Source organism: Puma concolor, chromosome C2 (assembly GCF_028749965.1).
Source record: "Puma concolor isolate L17-30 chromosome C2, mPumCon1.1.hap2, whole genome shotgun sequence".
NCBI classification, from domain to species: domain Eukaryota; kingdom Metazoa; phylum Chordata; class Mammalia; order Carnivora; family Felidae; genus Puma; species Puma concolor.
This window is the reverse complement of record NC_141675.1, coordinates 110,058,677-110,083,864: the sequence shown is the minus strand read 5'-3', so window position 1 is coordinate 110,083,864 and position 25,188 is coordinate 110,058,677. Positions and strand designations below refer to the sequence as shown.

General features: G+C 36.2%; 1 protein-coding gene across 1 annotated transcript in view; it reads left to right on the top strand.

Moving 5' to 3' along the window:
- Positions 1-25,188, top strand: part of ZPLD1 (zona pellucida like domain containing 1) — a 139,236-nt gene that overhangs the window by 80,221 nt on the left and 33,827 nt on the right. Inside the window, exon 8 of the mRNA XM_086675545.1 lies at positions 13,557-13,670. Coding sequence (XP_086531671.1) covers positions 13,565-13,670 — 106 coding nt within the window. The 5' untranslated portion in view covers positions 13,557-13,564. The remainder of the gene's footprint in view (positions 1-13,556; positions 13,671-25,188) is intronic.

Below are 25,188 nucleotides of genomic sequence, written 5' to 3'. Positions count from 1 at the left end.
ATTTTATCATGGCCAAAGGTATCATGTTTTGTGTATATAATTGTGTTGTTATCAAACATCTAACTTAGAGATATTAGAATTTATTATTTCAAGAGCTTCTTCTAGTTATCTTCTTGTGTATTATCTATAACAAGCATGCATTACCTAGGAAAACCATTTGGTCACTCGGCACCAGTTCCCATGTCTAAAAAACAAAGGCAGCTCTTTCCTTCAAGGTACTCCTCAGAGTGATGTCATGAAGGTTAATATTACATTCCCCCAAACAGCTCAACAAATAATAAAAAAAAATATCATGAACGTTAATGAGAACAGGGTTGAATATGTATTTGAGGCAGAACAAAGTGCTATTATAAATTCTCAGCAGCCTAGTTTATTCTGTGATTATTGCTTCCTGAAGGCCTTTGGGACCTTTGAGAAACAAACAAAAATGTAGATGCAATGAGACATAAATAAAAGTATAAAACCAATAGCAACTTATTTATTTTTAAGTGTCATTTTAATTTTACCATTTGTTTGTAGGACAGACATGCCCAAAAGTGGAAGGGTTAATGCTTTCCCTTTATACCATTGAGATTAATCTGTGAGGCCCCTTGCTGATTTTTATTTCTTAGAAAACAACAAGAGGTAGATATGAGGATGTTCTAGATGCAGTGTTTGGCCCCTCATCAATTGTTGTGGAGAGAGCAAGAAGGCAGTAGGTCTCTAAAACCTTCTGATATCGTAAAGCCTAAATTCTGATAAGGGAGGAGATTTTAGAAAGAAGGTCTTGAGGAATTTATCACAATTTTCTCCTCCAGTTTTTAAAACATCATGATTTCATTGGCCCTTGATAGCGGGAAGTCATCTTAGTCATCTTCTAGTCAAACATTTCATTGCCCACATGAAGTAACTGAGAGTAAGACACATGATGTGACTTCCCCACGACCACAGACAGTTAGTAATAGAATGAGAACCAGAGCCCAGACTATGGTTATATTTAATCAGAAGTATGCTAGTGTATGCTACATAAGTGTTGCCTTATATGAATTAATAGGCAACATGGTAACAAAAATATCTCAGTGAGCCTTTAGAAGGAAGTTGTGGGTAGGCCCAGCCTATAATTTATGATAGTAAAACAATTTTCTTTTCTTAAGAGATCTTTCATTATCCCAAGGCCATAAAGATATTCTTCTAAATTAACTTCTAGAAATTTTAATGTTGTTGATGTCATTATTGTGAAGCTTAAGTGTTTCCCCATTGACTAAAAACTTTTTGAGGGCAGAAACATATATTCAGAGGTATATATTCTGTGCATTTAGTGACATCACATCAAACTGGAATTTATCGTCAACAAATTCCACTATATAATCTTGGGGGGAAAAAAGAGAGAGAAATGCAATTAATTTAAATAGTTTTTTCAGTCTTCCTATTATTCCAATCAATGAATTGATTGATTACTGTGTAAATATGAGATAGACTACATCAAACTCATATCTTTCAGTCAATCTTAGTTCCCCTGTAATTGTCTGAGGGTGAGCATTACAATATGTGGTATATGAATTTACTGTTTAAAGATGTGAATTCTATGCCTAACATGGCTTCTGAAGCAAAACAACTACTTATTCTGTGTTTAGTGTGAGGCTGGTTTTTTTTTCCTGTGTTGAATAATTGAAAAATATATTCTGAAGTGTTTAAAGATTAACATTCAATTAGAATTACAAATGACCAAACCTAGCTTTTCTTGAAGATTTTAAATTCAAATTCTGACTTTTTATCAGTAAATTCTAGTAGACTTTATCATTTTTAACAAGTCTTTGAGGAATATTTGATTGTGTATGAAAAAGTAGTTAATTGACATTTTGAAAAGGAAATAAAATATATTAAATTTTGATCAGAGGAAGTTTAGTATGTTGTAGGAGTTAAATTATCTCCTATAAAAATCTTAAGTATTCAACTAATGCTCAAATATAAAAAATATATTTTAACATGTGCTCAAATTTATATTTTCTTAAATATCTCGATAATATGTATAATCTTGGTAGCATGTCAGTTTTACATAACAAGTCTGAATTTACTCAGTTACATATCTTAAATCAGAATAAAAGGACTAACCTTAGTTAATTAAATAGGTCAAATTCTCTAACACATTAATGACAAAGAATACCAATGTATATCAGTTCTTTTAACACAAGAAATGGTTCTCTAATTTTTGATTGTTTTAAGTACTTCTATGCCTAAGTATCCCTGGATTTAAGAGATACTAATCTACTTTGAAAGCAATTATCTTTTGAGCTAACATCACTTTCTTATTGGTCACAAGTTTTCACTTGGACAATGGATAGATTCTTATTTGTAACCATCATACACCATAGCCTTATTTATTGCCTATACAAGGAATTGATAAATTAGAGATTGGTCTTATTGTTGTTATAAGCCACATAACTCATCCAGCCCATATCTCACATTTCTAGTATTCTTTATATTCATGTTACCCATTACCCAATTTTTGTCTCTGCAACCTCTACCATACAGTTTTAATTTTAGATTAAATTTTGTTTTCCTTTCCTCGTAAAATATTTGAATGATTTATTCAGCTTTAAATATTTCTGATTTTTACAGAATCTTGCATTTTCTGTCATTATTTTGGTCTAGTAGGACCATAGAATTCTTCTGAATATAAAATGATGTCAAAGCAGTGGGATTTCTGTATTACAAGAGTCTAAAAGGATGTAACAACCCAAATACAATGCATAAACTTTTGCATTTAGTTATATTATCTCTTTTCTTTTCTTTTCTTTTCTTTTCTTTTCTTTTCTTTTCTTTTCTTTTCTTTCCTTTTCTTTTCTTTTCTTTTTTTGATCCTGCATTGGGGGAAAAGCAGGTATAAAATACATTTTCAGTGAATTGGGAAAATCTGAATATGGAATTGATATTAAATGCTATTATAATTAATTACAATTGTATTATTTAGTAATGGTGTTGTGGTTATGTGGAAAAAGTCCTTTTTATCCTTATGAAATGTGTGTTGTAATATTAAGAACCAAAATGTCTAAAACTTAATACCAAATGGTATAAAAATCACAATCACCACAACACTAGATGGATGGATAGATAAAATAAACCAAACATATGAGGAAAATAATATGTGATTGGAATCGAGATTTGATTGGAATCTCAAGGCTGTGTTAGATTCTGTGGTGTCATTGGCTTCTGAGATTGTAGCCCTGATTAACACAGATATCATCTTGAAAGATAGTAATCTATTCAATTGTGAAAAGAAAAACTAGCCATGAAGAGCTTATGGATAATATGTATCTCTGTACAAGGTTTTGTACATACAATTAGTTTGTATCTTAGATACATTGAAGTGAATTTTTTGTTATTTCTCTCTAAGTGAACTTAAATCACATAGGAGACCACTATTACCAATGGCAGGAAACATCAAATCTTGCCATGTCAAGACAACTCTGGTTTAAAATTTAGTCACTGCTGGTTTAAAATTTAGTTACTTTGGGGTTAACTATTTAGTCATAGTCAAAATTCTCCTTATCCACTTCTGACCTCCTCATGTTTCATGTGTGGAAAGGGGGCTCTAGAGACAGTGTAGTTCAGGTTTAAGAGTATGGCCTCTGGAGCTAGATTACCTGGGTTTAGATGTTATCTCTATCACTTCCTACGTGAGGGACCAAAATCAAGCTACTTAACTTAACCTCTATGTGTTTCAATGTCCTTATCTTTAAAATAGGCACAATCTCATAGGTTGCAGGGAAAACTAAAAGGTAATATTGATAAATAATATTTAATAACTATTAAATTTAAAACTATTAATTACTTTCAATAATAACTATATAAATAATAATAATTTGTGTAAATAAAATAAATAGTAGTACTTATTATATGCGTTAACTACTTAAAAATATTCTTAACGTTCCCACAATGGTGAAGCTATTTAGTACATTTATCATCTTGTGGTCCTAACTGGTAAGTCCATGGAGAATTCTCATCTGTTTCATTTTTAGGTATCACCAGTGCTCTTCCTGTATCCACTATAACTTCTGATCTCTTTTTCTCAAAATGGTGAAAGCACAGTGGTTTATCTTGTCTCTTACCAGTGACTTGCATCCCTTCCCTTACACACATAATCTCTTAGTCTACTGGAATTCAGAGCTTCTAGCACATTCCCCAGGTGTCTCCTGGCTTTAGGTCATCCATCTTGTTGCTATCCACCACCTACTGGCTTCCCAGCAAGATATAACACATCTCCATTTTCAATTTTGTTATCTGTCTCTCGTCAGAGGTTATAGAAGTTTTTTTAAAGATATCTTCATGCTGGTGAGAAGACTGTATGGGAAGCTATCTTGAGCCTTCCTTTGTCTAGATCTGTCCCATCACCATTGCCACTCAATTCTGACTTCCTCATGCTGTCATGGGCACTCTGACAGACATTTCACACCAGGTTTTAGATGAAAAGCCAGACATGCCTCTCTTTTGCTTCTGGATCCCATGAATCTGCCTGGGTATCTTTATCTAAAGAGGGGAGCAGAAAGAAAACCCCACATGAGACTCTAAACACTCTTTTGCTTTCCCCACTCCTCTCCTTCATGTGGGGAAGAACATTTCATTGATGACATATCTTATCTCACATCTTCTCAGTATGTAGTACAAACTCTGTTCGGTTCTCCATACCTGGCTCTTAAAGTTAAAGCCCAGATGTTGGAGAGCCAAAATCTCCTCTGTCTCTAGCAGCCAAGATCCATGGATTTTAATGGATATTTTCTCTACTTTGAGTTTAAAATAGGGCATTTGTCAGTCAGAATTGGGCAATATTTTCCTTTTCACAGAGATTCTATTTTCATCTTCCTCAAAGGGTAGGACAACAGAAATGATCAGAAGGAAAGTCACAGAAAATATTCTATTATTCATGAATCCCGCATAAAGAAGGGCAGTTTAAGGAATTTCAGGGATATTTTTGACTATATGAGGTGGCCGTGGTTCCCAACTGCTGAATAAGATGCTGTCCTCTGAATGTGTTAACAACGTTTTCCTGTCGGTATATATTGTGTTTATATAAGACCCTCTGTGATAACCAACAGAGGTTTGCTCTTGCAACTTAAAACAAGATTGCTATACTGCACATACTGCTATGTGTTTCATCTCTCATGACATCTAAGATTTGGTTGCAATGAATCTGGCCTAATCCACTGATATCTTGGTTCCTTCTCCATCCTGCTCTCATGCCAGTAAGTACCTCTTCCAAATTGTTTTCATCTCAATATATGGAGCTACCATTTACCTGATTGACCAAGACACACACTTGAGAGTCATCCCTGTTTCTCTCACTTATTCTGCACCTAGCATTTAACATCAAGTCCTATTACTTCCTGCTCAAAATAATATTTTAAATTTGTTTACTTTACTCCAGTCCTGGTATTATAATCCTTGCCCTCAACTCAAAGGCCTTCAATGGCTTTCCATTCCATTCAGGAAAAATCATGTACCATGGTCTCCTTGGCTTACCTTCAGACTTACTTCCTGGCCCTTTCCTCCTTGCTTGGTACCATGGACTTTCCTTCAAATTTCACAAATGTTAACTGTTTTTACATTTTGAGACTTGTGGTTGTGCAATGAGCTCTGTGAGGAGCTCTTTTCAGACTTTATCCGCCTAAGTCAAATCAATCCTTCAGCTCTTTTTTATTTATGTTTATTTATTTTTGAGAGAGAGAGAGAGAGAAAGAGAAAGAGCAGGGGAAGGGCATAGAGAGAGGGAGACAAAGGATCCGAGGCAGGCTCCAGGCTCCAAGCTGTCAGCACAGAGCCCGACATGGGCTCAAACCCACGAACCGTGAGATCATGACTTGAGCTGAAGTCAGACACCCAACTGACTGAGCCACCCAGGCACCCCTCAGTCTTTCAATTCTTATCAACTGTGGCACATTGCAGGAAGTCTTGGCACCTCCCATCTCACTTAAGTTCTAGCAGGCACCCTTTCCTTTTCTTTCATAATACTTATGAAATATATTTTGTAAGTATATTTTTATGTTTGCAATTATTACTTTAATGACTATCTCCCTCTCTAGTCCATAAACTCTGTGAGAGTAAGGACCATGTTTGTTTTGCTCACCACTGGATCCCAAAGGCCGAGTCTGAAACTTAGAAACTGCTCAATAAAAATTTGTCAAATGAATATAAAAAAAAAAATAAATGAATTAATTAATGGAGCAGTTTCAAATAGTGGGGTACTAATAAAAGTGCCCTTTTATTCTTGAGCACCAAGAATGCTCAAGAATAAAAGTGAATGGAAGCAAGTTACCTTTCCACTATCATTATTGGTACCCACGCAAATACTTTTGATTTTTTGGAAAATGTGTTGATATTCAGCCAGAATATGTCAGCATGGTGTCTCTTCTGATTGGCTGATTCTTGTGCCTTTTCATCAATATTTTGTTAAATTTTTTTTTTCAACGTTTATTTATTTTTGGGACAGAGAGAGACAGAGCATGAACGGGCGAGGGGCAGAGAGAGAGGGAGACACAGAATCGGAAACAGGCTCCAGGCTCTGAGCCATCAGCCCAGAGCCCGACGTGGGGCTCGAACTCACGGACCGTGAGATCGTGACCTGGTTGAAGTCGGACGCTTAACCGACTGCGCCACCCAGGCGCCCCTCATCAATATTTTGTATATTATCTCTATTAAGAAAGAAACATTTGGAAATAATCATAATAATTGTCAATTATTTAATTACAGGGAAATGAGCATTTAAAATAAATAATCATTTTATTATTAATTTGTTATCATACTTCATGAAACGTGAGTGGAAGTTGATATACTAACATATCTTCAAAGCTGCCTCAGGAGTATAAAATGTACACACATCTTGAAAATTAAACTGGTGAATTATTTAAAAAAGGCTTTTAGAATGACTTAGTTCAATCTGCTAGTACCCCCAAAACTAAGGTGTTAGAACAAATGTTTAAGCTAAACATTGTAAATCATTTAAATTCTATAGATTACTCAAGAAAACCCTCCACAGGAAGACAGATGAGAAAGGCAGGAAAGGGAAATAAATGAGCATTCACTTTGTGTCAGAGAAAATCAGAGATGGTTTTTCTTTTAGGAACAGCCTCTAGCATTTATATTTTTTCATGGTATACATCAGCATCTTCAGTCATAAAATTTCTGAGTGTCTTCTTGATGGCTAAACACGTTTCCGTCTTTGTTTGAGGAATTATTCTGAAAGTACGAGTGGTATTCTTTGTTTAGCAAGACAAGGACACTCTATGTTAAAGAATGTATATGTAGATGATAATGGATATTTCTGATGAAAGTTTTATATTTTAATTTTCCTTTTAATACATACGTTGCCTTTAATGTCCAAGTGGAACATGGAAATAAAGAGTACCAAGTTTCAGTCAAGACACCCCAACAGAAAACACGTTTCTTCATTAAATAGTCATGGCTTCCAGCACTTTAAAACTGAGGATTGTGGGGGCACATGGGTAGCTCAGTTGGTTAAGCATCAGCTCTTGAGTTTTGCTCAGGTCATGATCTCATGGTTCGTGGGTTTGAGCCCCAGGTCAGGGTCTGCACTGACAGGACAGAGCCTGCTTGGGATTCTCTCTCTGCCTGTCTCTCTCTGCCCCTCCCCACTCGTGCACATGCTCTCTTTCAAAACAAATAAATAAACTTAAAAAAATAATAAAACTGATGATTGTGGAGAGTGGACCAATATGTCCTTTTTCTAGAAGCAAGACTGTGTAACACTTTGACACTTCACTCAGCAGGACAGTTGCCTACCTGTAAAAATTCAGTGCCTTTTTGCCCCATCTCTCACCTGGGTCTTGTGGGTTTCTTGGAAGGACTTTATTCCTTTAACTTAAACTTTGATCTCTGTTAAAATACACATATTTCTTTTCCTTCCCTTTCCTGGGAACTCTAAGTTATTTCCAGTCATTTAAAGTATAATGAACACTTTCTGATCTTTTCTGAGAGGCAGGCTTGGGGGGTGTGACACAGAAGCACCAGGAATGAGGTTATGCCCCCAGTAGAAGTCAGCAAGGCTCTGCAGAGTCGGTGGCCAATAAATTTGGAGGAGGGGTGACAACGAGAGAATTAGGGAAATCATTGATGCGAAAGGCCCATTTTGTATTTTTGTAAATCTGTATGATAAAATGATCAGCTTTAGTTTAGTGAAAAAAATGCATAAATCTTAGCATGATGATTAAACATTTGAAGAGATGTTTAGTTTGAATTTTTTATTTTTCTTCCCAACTAGAACAGTATCTTACAGATGGTCTATGTGAAGGCAGTAAAATTAAGGAAGTATGAAACTGATAAATCATTGAACCCATTTGTTTCTGCAAAAGTTACTTCTTGAGAGTAGATAAAAGCACTTTGAACATGTTCACTTTTTCTCAGGTCACAGGGGTGCTATTTAATAAATTACTTTTCTCAGGCACTAAGGGCCACCTTTATTCATTTGAAAAGGTTAATGCAGCTGTTCAAAATGTCCAAGTTTTTCCCAGAGAATAATTTATGCACTGAAAGTCTGTTTTATTTGGGAAATGCCTAAATAGTGTAAAAAAAAAAAAGTGAAGTACAAATTAAAAACAAGTAGATCTCGCAGTTTATAACTAAAGTAGTTTTTTTTTAAATTCATATGTATTGATTATATATCCCTGACCACCCCATTTAAAATTTCAATACTCCCATCCTGCCACCCCAGAACTTCCTATCATTCTTTTTGCTTTATTTTTCTCCAAAGTGCTTATCACAAATATACTCTGTATTTTACCTATAGATTTTGTTTTCTTCTGATTTCCCTTACTAGAATGTAAGTTCTAGGCAGACAAAAATTTTCAGCCCTTCCTCTTTCCCCTGGATAGTTCCAGGTATGTGTAAGCATTCAATAATGTTTAATACATGAATGTAGGAATAAATCTATTTTGATCACATTTAGTAAGTAATTGGCATTTTCCCATTTGGGAAGTGTAGGATTACTTTCTAGAAGGAAATGCCACGTGATAGTTGAGGGTGGTTTCTGGAGTTATTGTGCATTGAATCTTGATTTTAACACTGGTTATCTGTTTAACCTTGGGCAAATTACTTCACATTTCTCATCCCCATAATAAGATGAATAAATCACCTATCTCATAGTTAGATAATTGTATAAAGTACTTTAAAAAACCCAATCTGGAACACTGTATATCCTTCAAACTCACTAGTACTATCATTAAGACAATTTGTGAAAAGAATATTCTTTATGCACTCATTGCCTATGTGAAATAGTCATGACAATTATGTAGATGTTAAAAATATTTTGCCTCAATCATAAGATTCGGTTTCAAGCATTTGTTAAGCATACATTATTAATGTAATTTACTTTCTGAAAATTATCAGGATATTAGTTTTATTTATTTGACAAACTCCAATTAAGGCAAACAGAATAGTGTAATAATTCCAAAGGTCAAGTTTGTTTTGAATTCTACTCTGTCATTTACTAGATCTGTGACCCTGAGCAAGTTAATAAAAAACTTTAGGCTTTAGTTCCCACATTTGTAACATGGGTAAAAAATAAATCTATGTTAATAGTTGAATATTAAGCAAAAAACAGTGCCTGGGACGTAGCAGATCTCAATAAAAGGAAGGTCAAAAAAAAAAAAAGAATCAGGTGTATAAAATTAGAGAACAGTGTTTATGACAGAACTATATCAATTTATACAAAATTGAGTGAAAATTGACAATGAAACTACATTTTTCTGACTCATGCTCAATCTTATGCAAATAAATCAGAATTTGTATTTTAGAAGTGGTCATTTTAAAAAGAAAATTTAACATGAGAAATATTGACATATTTAACAGAAAATCACTTAGCCCATGATTTCCTTTGTATTGCTAAGTATGAAATACAGAGCCTGTTACACTAATTTAAGAGATGCAAGTGTCTCTTTTTAAAATTAATACATCTGAATTCCTTAAAATTCAATGTTGTGCATATGGTTGTCCTCTCTCTCCTCTATCCCCATCAATTTAAATTCATAAAGATACAAAGCTAAGAAGCACGTGCATGAAGCTTGTGCTCACTAATCATCAAGGTTTTTATTATCTACGAAGTTGCTATTAATGTTTTGTAATATTGGCTGTGTTAGGCAGTCTTTCACACCACAGTTAGCACCAGTCACTGGGGTGTTGGTTGCTGCACCTAGTTATGATGGAAAAGATGGGAAATGCCTTTGCTCAAGCTCCAGTTTGCTGGAGCCACAATGGGACAGCAGCCACTGCACGTCACACAAGAGTGGATGATAGAAATTAAGTTCTACCTTGTGACATGAAACTCAACTGAACTTTTTTAGCCAGACCAGGACTGGATACACATGTCTAGAATTATACTCGCCTAGGAGCTAGGGAGACTGAGCAAACAGGACCTTATGCTTTAATGAATGTAAAGAGTCTCAAAATAGTCCAAATCCCAGGCAATCCCATTTCAGAAAAGAACTTTAGGAGCTACGGCAAGATAGCATTTTCAAGCTTGCCTCTGTGCATTGATGTTTAGGGTTTCTGTGTGCAGAGAAAATGATGAGATAGGTTCGAAGGTGGGAAGTGTACAAGTTAATAGTTCATCATTTTGTTTTGACTTGCAGGTGGAATATAAATACAGTCTTGAAAATGCCATAATCTCTGCCACTGTTACAGGGATCAAAATGTGGATACTGCCTACACAAGAGATGTGGGTGTCCTTTAAAAATCTCCTGCTTAATGTACCTTAATATTGACACACTGATCAGTACAAATGATATTATAATGTGATTCAACTAATCAGAGCTGTTACTAGCCCATGGGACACCTTTGTGTTGAGCCATCTAGTTCCAGAGCATGTGTCTTAGCCAAGGGAGCACATGCCCTGTCACTATCCCTCTTATTGGGTGTATTTGTGCAGGAGACAACTTGCACATCAATACATGGTGACCCTGAAGCTGATATTTCAGTGTCTTCTGTATGTCCAGACTGTGCTATGTTTTTTATGCACTTACAGTTTATAGTCTTGTGATCATCATCTTGATTTTCAAACGAAAAATCTACAGAATGACTGAGGGAGGATTGAATCCATATCTGCTGATATCAAAATCAGTGTATATTTTGTTGAAATAAGATGCTGTCTACCTCTGTCTTCTTTTCATAAAAAAGTATTTATCAAGGGTTTTAATCTTCACGACAGTTCTGTGAGTCCTGTTCAAAGTGTAAGGGAGGGAAGCATGCCACTTTTGAACAGCCTCAAATCTGATCTAACTTTATAAAGCTAAGACTTTGCCACCACTGTTAGTAGGTTGCTTCAAATAGCACGGGTTTCTCATCCATTTTTGGTAAACCTAGATGTGTCCAGTTTAGTTTATAATGATAATTCTCACAGTTTTCACAATCAGGGCCTTTTCTCCATTTTTTGAAAAGAAATGATTTTCTCCCTCTTAATGCCCACACTATAAAATACATCTTTTAAGCAGGTTGCATTCACTACATAAGAATTTGCTTATCCATTTTCAGATGAAAATATCTATTAAAGATCTATCACTTCATAAATTTAAAGAAAAGAAACTGATGATAAATATCAGCCAAAATAACACCTTTTTTTAAAATAACAGATGATATTTAGGTAGTGTGTATAGCAAATGTTAGCAGAAATACCCGTTGAATTCTGGGTTCCCCAATTGTTTTCCATGGCACTTAACCTCCCTGAGACTTATTCATCTTTCTCTGTACATGGAGTAATAATTCCAATCTCATCCAATATGAATGGAGGACAATAGGCAAGTGACCTGGCACACAGTGCCTTCTTTGTGCATAGTGTCCTCTCAGTAAGTGTTTTTTTTTTCCTCCTGTGGAAGAATATAAAAGCTACACAGCGTTTCAGAATAAAAATAACTCATCAGTGAAAATTCCCCACTCTGTGAATCACTATGCATGGAAGGTATTTCTAGCTTGGAAGACAATGATGTGAGTCTAGAGTCTCCAATGCCTCATGGGAATCAGTGGGACCCAGCATGAGAAGGGTATGGCAGAGCATCTACTAGGTGTGTGTGTGGTGGGATGTACTGCTCAGAAACAAGCTGCTCTCTTTCCTACCAGTATTCCAAAATCTCCAAGAGATCAAGGCTTTCTTGTTTATTTGAGGTGTCTTGAGGAGCTAGATGATGACATGGTGCAAATGTGGCCAAGAGAGCCTGGATCAGATATTTGTGTGAACTTTTTGTTTACTGAATGTCCTAGAGAATCAGAAACAACTAGACATGTGGCTGTTGTCCCAAAAGTCATGAGGTTCGTGCCAGAGTAGCATGTTATAATGCTGAAGGAAGGAAGTTCCTGTTGAATTAATATTTTTCAGTCTATTTTTAAGAGTAAACTCATGCCTTCCTTTCCCACATCCTTACCAAAGTGACTTTGTTCACCATAAACTTGTTATACTAAAATGATGGCTCAAAAGCAAGATGTATTTCCTTCCTTTTGCTAAACACTTGATTAATCATGTAAGGGAAGATCTTTAAGGGCAGCTAAAATACCATAACCCCTTCCCCAAACCCCAAGCTTTTAAAATGCACTAAATTATTTGAGTAAACCATTTACAATTTTATTTTCTTTTTGCTTTTCACACACAGACCAAAACCACCAACCCAAAAGATTTTTTTTTCAGTGCACAAACTATGCTCTGAGAATAAGTTGGGTGCTTCTGGAAGATGGTTTCACTTTATCTGGCCAAAAAAGGGTATCCAGGGGATAAAATATTAAACACCAGACTGACTGGTATTTAATTTTCAAAGTCAATTTATATTTATTTGTTCAACACACAATGACAACTTAAAAAATCACTTTCCATTACTTTCTCCTAGGAATTCAAGGTGTTCATTTATATGTATTAGTCCTATTTATTCACAAATGAAGGGTCATTGGATTCATGATGTCAGTCTACACATAGTATTTTTCTGTTCTTCCTTTTGCTTTAGTCCTGTGTTTCCTGAAAAAAAAAAAAAAAAAAAAAAAGATACACAAACCACTGATTTTGAGAAGTAGCAATAGTCTGGAATCCTTTGTTGAGGGGAAATTTTTCCTGACATTATTTAGTCATTAAGAATACTGAGAATCCTCTGAGAATGAAGTACTGAGTGTTGAATCCCTTTTACTTCATGAATATTGGTGTTTTAAAGTATAGAGTTGTCTCTACATTTATTGGTTGTCTAAGTACACTGTTCTAATCTCTGAAATATTTGGTTTGACTTCTTCCTATTTATAATACATTTTCTTTTTTAAACTTTATGACTATTATATATCTTCGTTCTTTCACTACAAAAGCCTGGATTTGTCACCCTTAGCAAACTGACGCCAAAGAGTGGAAATAATTTTCAAATATTGTAACCAAAATTTCTGCATTGTTGCTGATAATTATTTCTAGAATCCTTAGTCCCTAAATGAGCTTTGCCTGTACGTATATAGACTGCCAGCCTATCCAACAGTGAGCTCATATCAGACTCAATCTTTTCAGTAAGTAAGAGTGAAGGCTGATGATGTCCACATGATAAATAACTCTTTTCCAGGTTTTGCAATGGAACGAATATGGTTGCTGTTGCTTCTAACAAGTAGAGTGCTTCTGGGGTCTGCTCAGTTTAATGGCTACAACTGTGACGCCAACCTCCACAGTAGATTTCCTGGTAAGTCTGAACCTAATCTTTTCTCTAATTATATCTTGAAAGAGTGATTATATTTGAATAGTAAGGCCCTTAAATACATATGGAAAATGGAGGGGGGTGGATATCCATCTACATTAAGTGGATATTAACAAATGGCAAATGACAAAAGACATTTTTCTGGAGTTGTAATTTATATCCACATTAACATACAAAGTGTTCATCATAGTTAATATTATTATAATGGCTGCTCACAAATGTGAAAAATATTGGTTATTGGGTGATAGAATCGGGAGAGGCTAATTTCATCAAAATTTACCTAATTGATGCCTTTTTCTTCCTTGTAAGTTAATTCAGACTTTCAAAACTGCCCTTATATGCTAATAGATTTACTTAGGAATAATACTTAAGAAAATGTGAAATATAGTACATTACTCAAAAATATTATTTCAGTGCAATGACGGTCATTACCAAAATACGCAGGCCAACTTCAGTATGCATAACACAGCAACCATCAACATTGTGACAGATATGAGATTTTTGACTATATTGATGGACACGTCCCACAGGTTTCTAAAATCTACACTCAGTGAGATTACTTACTGAATTATCAGTGTTTCATTTAAGTATTCATCATTTTTATATCAGCTAGAGAATCACAGTTAAACACTTACAAAATAAAGACTAGAGAGTCTGAAATCACTTTTCCAAGTTTGCCATGCAAATTGAAATGCTTTCTGTCATGTTTTATATTTCTCAAACCTGCCAGTACTCCTGTGTTCAGAGCATGCCTGAGCAACAGCATACTTGGATAGAGCAATCAGTAGGTAGTTATGTAGTTGACATGGGATTTCTAATTTTTATGAAGAGAGGTAATCTGGATTGCTCTTGAATAAGAGCCAGAGTGTGCAGGAATGTCTTCAGGAGCCCAGACTTAGTATGCAAGTGCTTGGCAGGTTAAGAACGACCTGGAGTTCAGGGTGGGGAATATCTGAAGGTAAGTCTGGCAAGGTATTCTAAGGCAGGGTTGTTAGTGATTTTGAGTACCATGCAGGAGGGTTTTTTAAAAAATGTTTTTTTGTAATGGAAAATTCAAACATATACAAAAGTAAAGATTAGTAAAACAAGTAATTGTACTGATCATCCAATTTCATCAATTATCAACACATAAATTTTGCTTCATCTCTCTCTCCTTCTTACCATTCCCATCCCTGGAATATTTTAAAGTGAATTCATTATTCATGTTTCAGAATGTATATGTGATGGAAAGGAACTCAAACAAAATCTTCACCCTTTTGTATATGTCTAATAAACTTAACGATAATCCCTTAACATATCATCTAATACTCAGCTAAGTTGCCTTTAAAACATCCACACAGTGTATTTGTTGACATGTGTCTTTAGTCTATTTTAATTGATAACAGTTTCTCTCTGTCACTTGCTTTTCTAAAATGCTGCTTATGGGGCGCCTGGGTGGCGCAGTCGGTTGAGCGTCCGACTTCAGCCAGGTCACGATCTCGCGGTCCGTGAGTTCGAGCCCCGCGTCAGGCTCTGGGCTGATGGCTCAGAGCCTGGAGCCTGTTTCCGATTCTGTGTCTCCCTCTCTCTCTGCCCCTCCCCCGTTCATGCTCTGTCTCTCTCTGTCCCAAAAATAAATAAATGTTGAAAAAAAAAATTAAAAAAAAAATGCTGCTTATCTCTTCAAGTAATGTGGAATTCTGACTTTGGATCTGGTTGATGCAGCTTCAATGTGTTTGTTATTTAACATTCTCCCCTTTTTCCGTATAGCCTATAAACTAATTACAGCTAGAGATGAGTAAATTCAGGTTCAGTTGTTTGGACAAGAAGACTTTGTGCGTTATTTGTGGACAGTATTTTGTCTTTATTTTCTTGGTGATGAAGACACATTAAGTCCTTTTTTTTTTTTTAATTTTTTTTTCAACGTTTATTTATTTTTGGGACAGAGAGAGACAGAGCATGAACGGGGGAGGGGCAGAGAGAGAGGGAGACACAGAATCGGAAACAGGCTCCAGGCTCTGAGCCATCAGCCCAGAGCCTGACGCGGGGCTTGAACTCACGGACCGCGAGATCGTGACCTGGCTGAAGTCGGACGCTCAACCGACTGCGCCACCCAGGCGCCCCACATTAAGTCCTTTTAAACACATTTTTTTAAGGATCTTACATGGTCATGTTTTGTTTTAGAAAGCCAACCTTGGGAGAAGCAAAAGATAGAATCAAGTTGGAAGAAACTAGAGGCAGAGAGAAATGTCACGATGGCAGTGTCAGTGGGAACAGCAGCAGGAGACAGCTCTTAAGAGATATTTTTGTGTTGGACTCAACAGAGTTTGAGAACTGGTTCAATTGGGGAGGTGAAAGAGAAGATGATGATGATGTCTTAGATGATGTTATGAACTTGGATAACTGCATGTTGATACTGCTGACACCAAAAGTTTAGGGCATTTGCATGTTTTAGAAAGGAAGTTTAGTCTGGGAAATAATGAGTTTGAGGAGCTTCTAGAATTTATAATGACAGCTTCTATCCAATAGTAGAAAATATGGACCTGGGTCTGAGGACAGAGGTTGCTCCCAAAGATAACTGTGTGGTATCTGAGTAGATACCCTGTGCAGTGAGTGAGTAATGAGCGGGAAACAGGAAACTGAAAGGTAGGAAAATAGACTACTCTTTAGGTAACATTGGTGGTGAAGGAAAGAGAGGAGTGACCTGAGCCAGCAGTTTAGGATTTAGGGATTAGAGGGCTAGAAGCAATTTAGTATACACGAGTAAAGGGAAAGTATTCAGAGATCAGGATTACCAATAAGAAAATAATTGATGTAATGAGGAAAGAAAATATGGAAAAGAGCAAAGATACAGGTGGAGGAGTTGACATTGGGAAACTGGTAATTGTTTCTTTGATTTAGGAGAGAAGGAAAAATAAAAGACATGGGCAGGGAAGTTGAAGAATACTAATTGTGATGTGGAAGGCAGAGGCCTTCAGGAGAGTGAGGGCCCAGAGAGTGATGTCAGGACCTGGGGAAAGTGGTCAAGCCTTACCCTGTTATGCATGAAAAGAAGGCCAAAAGGTAAAAAGATTTCCAGGCAGAGAGGATACAGCTGATGTTGTACTTAGATACTTGTAAACAAAAGATGTAAATGAGCCAGGAAGTGAGTAGGACAGCATAGGGAAATACAGTACATTTAAAAATGATGTTAAAACATTCAATTACAGTGGTGCCCACTGACCACCTGCATCAAAATTACCTGGGATGGTTATTAAAAGTGTTTTAGCCCAAAAGTGTTTACTCTACTGTTTTACACCAAATATAGTGTCCAAATCTCTGATTGTGGTGCTGGGAATCTATCTGTATTTTAAACCCTGCAGATGAGTCTAATATGCATTCATGGTTAAAAGCAACTGACATAGTATATACTATTAGTTTCTTTAGTCCATTATTCTAATTAAAAGCACAGGTCTGTGTTAGGAAATAAAATTAAAAATAAAATCTTCCCCCAATCCAGAAATGCTCTCTGCAAGACAGTAGAGATGAAAACACTTATCATTGAGCAAGCATTAACCAGAATGTGATGCTCATTGTAAGCAATCCATCAAGAGATTGCACAGAGAGAAATCTTGGTCTTTTATATAGCCAAGCAGATGCAACCCATTACATATATTTTCAAGATAAACCATAACTAGTCCTCAAATAAGAGGGCTTGACAGCACCATTTGTCACATATAGTTCATTCTAAATATACCTGGTGATTGGGATGACCATCTGTGTTAGCATATTGGCTTTATCTAGAGGAAAAGTAAACTTGTATCTTCCCAAAAGGAAGTACTTTTGTAATTTTGAGCCATGCTTCCTCTTGGGTTAGGATCTCGCACTCCCATAGAAACTGTGAGGTAGGAAAAAAAAAAAAAAAAAAAAAAAAAAAAAAAGAAACTGTGAGGTAGGAGTGTTATTTTCCTGGATGTTTATATTTTCAAAAGATGGTTCCCAGATCCTTGAAAAAGATTCTCAGGTCATAAAGCTGACAGAGGCCTTTCTAGTCTTCCTAGGATTCAAGGAAAGGCGAAAGTATTTAGAATTATAAGTTGTCTGATGTAAATGGTTTAAGAAAAGGGAGGGAGAAGTTCCTTCCCTTATTTTAAACAGGGAGAATTAAACCTCTTATTTTTAATTTGTATATGACCTTATACATGTTAGCACTTTTAGTACTGTTCCACTTAGACAGCAAATACCCAGACTTACCAAATGCACACGCACATGCATACACACACACACACACACACACACACACACACACACACGTGCATGTGTGTGTGCAATTTATTTATTGCAATATAAAATCTGTATTTAAAAAATCTAAGATCCAGATAACTCCAAAGTCCCAGGAGAGGCTTTAAGTTTATATGGATATTATTTTCAAGTGAGCCCACTTTTGCAGGTTGTTTGCAGAAGAAGACCAGAATGAGCAAATAAAGCATAAAGGTTAATTGCTCACTCCCCTCTTGACTTGTGGCTTCTCTTCCACATCAGGATCACCCTTGATATCATCAGGAGCTCCACAAGCTGCTCAGATACTAAGCAATGGGATAGAATGAGAATGAGTCTGGCAAAGGAGAGGGGCTATCTAAATGCAAAGTAATGCTAATAATGATGAAAGTAATCATCTCACCCTATCTGACCTTTGCTGTTTTATGACATTAGAACTATTTTCTTTCATTTCCATGGCATTTATCCTTGGGCCAAGGGAACTGCCATGGTCTAATTCATTTTAAATTTAAAGGGATACCATTTTATTTTAAAGGTAGTTAACTCTTGGCTATCTAAGCCAATAGCAGGGAACAGACCTATACTCCACTGGCATTATGGTAGTGCTCTTCCCAGAATAAAATTCAAACCACAGTTTACTTTTAGAGTATCACAGAATTATTTGGCCTAAATTAAATATATGGATAAATGCATTTGGCCTCTATGACTGACACACACCTTCTGGAACTATCTCCTTTTTTTGGAAGATGGTAGCATATAAGGGTTAGCCTTAGCTTCTAAGAAGTCTTTAATGACCATCAAGGAAAGATTAGGTTTGTGGCACCAGAAATTTGGTGGCCTGACACCATAAGAATGGTGAACTAACCACTCATGGGAAACTGAATATAAGTCAGTGTTACATAACTTGTCATTTTGTATTCTATTTAAACTATTCATATTCTATTTAAACACTAATAAGGAAGAAACCAATGGGTTCAATGTATTGAGTGATATACACATTACTAATTCTTTCTTGTATTCCTTAGATAAACCTATAAAATCTTTTAAAATCATTTTACAATGGGGAAATGGAGGATTAGCGTTTGTTTAATGATGCAAAGCTAGAAATTGACAGAGATGTAAAACTAAGACTCTTGCCATCAAACCATGATGCCTTAAAGTGAATTCTGAATACTAAGTTTAACAGAATCACAATGGGAATTAACACAGTAACGAATCTGAAAAATCATATAGTAGGAGAATTTGTTTAGCCTTTTTAGTACCTACTTGACTAAGGAAATCTTTTTTCCCTAATACCTATTAATATTTCAATAAACACCAATGTTCCAAAGGAAATAAAATTAAGCATCACAAATTTCACAGAATTTAGGGGTGGGTCAAACAAAATGAACTCTCTGTTCTTGTGTTAGGCTTTGCTTAATTAACCATTGCATTTCTCTGTGCCCAAAGACGAAGTCAGAGTGGATAATGGACTAATTATTCAAGGGAACATGTTTTGGCCTTTCTATGATAAGAAAGACGAATTCTCCTGCCTTTCTACATAGTAGTAGTGTTTTGGTCTCCAAGTTGTCCAGACAATGCCTGCCTTCTGCTTTGCACCTGTGATTGCAATTACTAGACCAGATGAGGCAGAAGAAGTGATCCAGGCAGGGACCGCTGATCACTTCCTGATTAATCTAAATGATAAAATGCAGTGGCAAGCAAGTTCAGTAACTGAATAATTCAGAGTCCATCCCCTTTTTTATTTCAATAAAGAAGTTTTTTATTGCATGAGTTTTCCGCTTCCTCTGCTTGTATAAATAAAACCCATATGCTTTCTCCTGCCTGAAAAAGATGACCAATCTCTTCTGGTTCCAGAGAATGTAGAGGAGCTAGTGCAAATATAAGCCTGCAAAATTTGCCTCAAACTGCATATGAATTTCCTGAGGCACTAGACACGACAGCTTGTATTTGCTAACGAGAAACAGATGTGAAAAACCAAGGTGGCAAGAAACCCATTCGGTGTAGAGAGGAAACTTGAGTTCCTAATCCACCTTAAATTCTTCATCAGCTGCTGGTATTTTGTGTAGATGAAAATCAATACCCCTTTTGGAGTTCTTGCTCTTTTAGCTCCAAAACCTCAATATCGTATAAATTCTTGTTAAGGGTAAAAGTATCTTTAAAAAATGAGTTAAAACAATGAACATAGCATCTGTTCTCTGAGCAGTTTTAAGTTTATATAGTGCCAAATATTACTCCTCTCATTTTAGAGAGATAGAAGTGGAAATGATATGTAAGTTACTCTTATAATCTGCAAGGATGGTATAAATTAGTTTTGGAATGTCTATTGGAGTTCAGGAAGTAGATTATTTGCAGGTTAGATTTTCTATGGCACTACAAAGCAGTGTACTCTTCAGTATACAGAACAGACTCCTCCTATTACATTGAATAGGTTTTGGTTCATACTATCAGTTTCAACGCAATGCTACTTTTAAGTGCATATAAACCAGTCCATGAATAGAGATGCAATTCTATTCACAGGAGTACCTGCGTCCGACCTGCACAGAGCCTCCACCTGCTCACAACAGACCCCCTCCCCCACCCCGTGTGTCCTTCAGTTGTTCTGGCGAGTGCCCACAGCATGGTTGACATTTGAGGTGCTCCTCCAGTTATTAAACTGCTATGGTTTACGGAATGGGGTAGAAGTGGGGGCAGAATACTGATCCTATTCCCAACTTTGTTTCACACACAGCCACCTGAGCACTAAAATAAATTTGTTTGGACTCAGGCTCACAAAGCTTTTTACGAACCCTCTTTCACTGAGATTCAAAACCAGTTCGGCAAACCTGGTGGCTCAGTCGGTTAGGTGTCCAACTCTTGATTTCAGCTCAGGTCGTGATCTTGTTGTTCATGAGATTGATCCTCATGTCAGGCTCTGCGTTGCCATGGGATTCTCTCTCTCCTTCTCTCTCTCTGACCCTCCCCCACTCTCTCTCAAAAATAAATAAACTTAACAAAAAAAGTTCCTCACACAAGGAAAGGAATTTTCTCCTTCATGATTCCTCCTCCCCTCTCTCTCCCTTTCTCTCATCCTTTTTCAACCGACCTTCTCCCTCTTGCCAGCATATAAATCATACAAATAGGTATGTGGTGGCAGTGCTTAATCCCACCAGATAGCATCCACCCCAAGGGTTAGCTTCTGCCCAAAGTATATAGATGTGACTAAGCAGTTCAATTGATTAAGAGACTTGAAGCATTGGCATCACCTGGGGGCTTGTGAGAAACACATAAATCAGGTCCCATCTCAGAGCTACTGAATCAGAATCTGCATTTTAATAAAATTCACTGGTGATATATATGCACAATGTAATAAGTGCTGCTTAGAGCATGGTACTCATGATGTCTTGCTTGCTTTGTGTTGTTACATAACCACACTGTGTATATCAGCCCAGGTGGCTGTCATGCCCTTGCTTGCTATTAATGACAATAGGAATCAGCAAATCTATCACTGTTAAAGGAGAATAATTTTAAAAAATCATTAATAATAAGGCAAGATAGTAGGCTACCAAGACTAATTTATTTTAAAAGGTTAAATACCCCCCAAAATAGAAAAAATCTATCAATTTCATAATACTTAATGGGTTGAGTTTTCTCAATTGGAAGCCAGAAAATATCTGACATTAAAGATATTGATGCTTGTCTAAAACTCTAAAAATAGGAATCATCTCAGGCACGTGGCAGAGTACAGATAGGAAATATGAGTTCTGGATGAACAGTAAAGATGAAATCGTATTAATTGCACACATATCTGTGAATCTTAGAACTTATTAAAAGTTAGAAACCATGTGTGCTGTTTGTGAAGGAATTGAATTAAGCAAATTTTAATACACATTTGTTGAGTATTTGTTAGGCACTCTGGGAAAATCCAGAGCTTTCAATGAGTTCATAATCTACTGGGAAAGCAAATATCCATTCCCAGATATAATATAAGCAGAACAGTAGAGTCACAGTTAAAGGGATGCAAGGTAGAGCCCCAGAGAACTATTACTTTCCATTGGGAAAAGAGGGAAAGTCTCATTAATGGACAATGTATATATTATTTTTCTGTTTTCAGCTTTTATTTCTCCTCTTACTTGAATTCTATCATTGGGTATTTCATCTATTATTATTGTTTATGAGTGATACGTTGAGTACTTGGTATTCTTAAGTTTATATTTTTCACTCTTTTCTATTCTCCAAATAGTAGACTCCTATTTCTGACTACCTGTTGTACATTTCTGTTGAGTGTCCCACATATACCTCAGCCTCTCAAAAACTGAGATTTTCATTTTTCTTTCCTGTATTCTTTATCTCAGGAAATAATCTAGTCACCCACTAAAGCTAGAAATCTGAGTATCAGTTTGAGATCCATTCATGCCATCATCTAATCATTTTCTTATAGAATTTAGACCATTGGAATTTATTTCTTCTCAACAATCCCTTCCAAGCACTCCTCCCTTATAGACACATGGTTGTATATAATATGGTATATAAGCCTAATCTTTAGTAAGCTGCATTATAATCGTCTAGTTTTTCTGTCTCCTTGAATTAAACATGAGCATCTTGAAGTAAAGGAGTGTTACTAATGCCTTTATCTTCAGAGTCTAGTACAGAGACTGACATGTAATATGTATACAATAAATGGTTTTTAAAAATACTTTGTTGACATGAACTGGCATGTAGTTTAGGTCTTGAAAATAAATAGGAACAATAGCCTCCAGCTTGTATAAAACTGATGGCACTGGGGCGCCTGGATGGCTCAGTCGGTTGAGCGTCTGACTTCAGCTCAGGTCATGATCTCACGGTTTGTGAGTTCGAGCCCTGCATCGGGCTCTGTGCTGACAGCTCAGAGCCTGGAGCCTGCTTCTGCTTCTGTGTCTCCCTCTCTCTCTGCCCCTAACCCACTCGCATTTTGTCTCTGTCTCTCTCAAAAATAAATAAACATTAAAAAAAAATTAAAAAAAAAAACTGATGGCACTGATTTTGTGTTTTAAACTCCTGTGTACTTCACCTTTTTTTTTTTTTTTTTTTTTTTTTTTTTAATATTATGCACTGACCCCAGAGTGGCTGATTTTCATGCAGATTTTTACATTTTCAGGTTAGGGGTTAGAACATTTCAGGTTAGAGCATTTTGAGCCACTGCTTTGTGGGGCTGAGTACCAGTCTACAGCCCAATTTTTGGAGGTGTTGCCATATTTGTATTGTAGAATATGTGTGTACAAATTATTTGAACAACTGTATTGATCTGTGCTCTGATTATTCCAGGTAACAATTAGAAAATGTTAAAATAAATATTCTGATGCTAGTTAAAGAAATGTAGGTCTCAACAGTATTGAGATGAGATGAAAATCATTCAGTCTATCAAAAGCTGGGGATCTTTAGTCTCATCTATATGCCATTGAAATTAAACTAGTTGTGTATGGAACTGTTGAGGAAAAGAACAAAGTTAGATATACTTGTTAGATATATGAATTATATGCTACAAATACATTGTCAGTGATTGTGCCTAAAGGGAAAAGTGTAGTTAGGTTTTCTAGGAATGGAACTTTATTGGGAATGAAGTAGAACGAGAGATTTTTATTCATATGGATAATTGGATTCATCCTTTCTTTACTCCCATTTATATGGTAACAATGCTCTCTCAACTACAAATCTGGACACATTTTTTTATGTGGTAAGAGATAGTTGACAGCGACAGGATATTTAAAATTTGCATAATTTTCAAAAATGTGAGATAATCTCATTGCCTGATTGATAGGTGAGAGAAGTGCAGAGCACTTCTTTTTTTTTACCTGAATTCGATTCAATACTGCATTTTTTTAGTCTTGTGAAACGCTTAACTTGTTTAAAACATCAGGGGAAAAATAGCCATTCTGGCAGTATAACTGCATATAAGCTCTAAGCCGGCCTGCCATTTTAATAATGCTTTGTATGTTTATTTTTTTTTTTTAATTTTTTTTTTTCAACGTTTATTTATTTTTGGGACAGAGAGAGACAGAGCATGAATGGGGGAGGGGCAGAGAGAGAGGGAGACACAGAATCGGAAACAGGCTCCAGGCTCTGGGCCATCAGCTCAGAGCTTGACGCGGGGCTCGAACTCACAGACCGCAAGATCGTGACCTGGCTGAAGTCGGAGGCTTAACCGACTGCGCCACCCAGGCGCCCCTATGCTTTGTATGTTTAAACACAAAACACTAAAAATCAAAAATCTAAAGGTATTTATTTCTTGATATTTTTGTTTTTAACTTGTAATCATTGAGTTGCTTCATACTCAAGTGTTGTTCAAAAGGATATACCAACTCAGTCCAGAGGTTGGACAATAAAAAGGCTCCAAAAAATTTAGTTGTTGAGAACAACTGTTATTCACTAACTCTGAGGAAAAAATTTGTCTTCTTTTGGCAGAAATTGCCCTTCAGCAACTTAAAGTATCTCTTCTCCCTCCTCAAAGCATCACAAATGGAAAAAGTTGTGCTGAATGGATGTCTTTAGTATCTACAACCAGGAAAAAATGTGTTTCTCAGAAGGGACAGTGAAAAGTCTTTAGAAAACTGGGTTAGGATGATTTGAACAGATCTCTTTTCTTACACTGGGAAAAGCGTTTCTCTTGTTATCATATCTCCTAGTGGGATCAGCTTGTAGCAAATTCAGTTCCATTTCAGGAGTTACAAGCCTTCAGTTAAACACGGAAAACTGAAGAGAGCTCTACATCTGGACAAAGTCATCTTTGCCATTTATGAAGCTATTCTAAGTATCAGTTAATTCCTCTCAAAGGTGAAGAAGCTGAAGTCTTTAGATGGTTTAAATTACAGGGAATGATACTTCCCCTTTGTAAAGTATTTAATGATATATATTCACTTCAATACATTTGTGATATTACATGTAATGCAGTGATACTAATTCCCTATCTACTGGACATCAAGAGAGTTCTTAGTGAACTCCCTGGAAGCTAAGATTTGATCGACATTGAGGTAGATATTTTGTTATCTTACAGAGACCATTTTGTATGAAAAGGTTTCCTGTGGTTTTGCCCTTGTGTTTGCCACTTGACCTCATTTTCTACCATTTCCTCCTTTGTATTTTAAATTCTAATGACAACAGAATTGTCCAGCTCTCAACCAGGCTTCAGCATATTTCGCACTTGTATCATTATTCACACTGTCCCCTCTGTGTTATAAAATTTCTACTCCTTTATATCACTAACTCCTATTGGTACTTCAAAACTCAGGTCAATGGCATCTTCTCCAAGAGG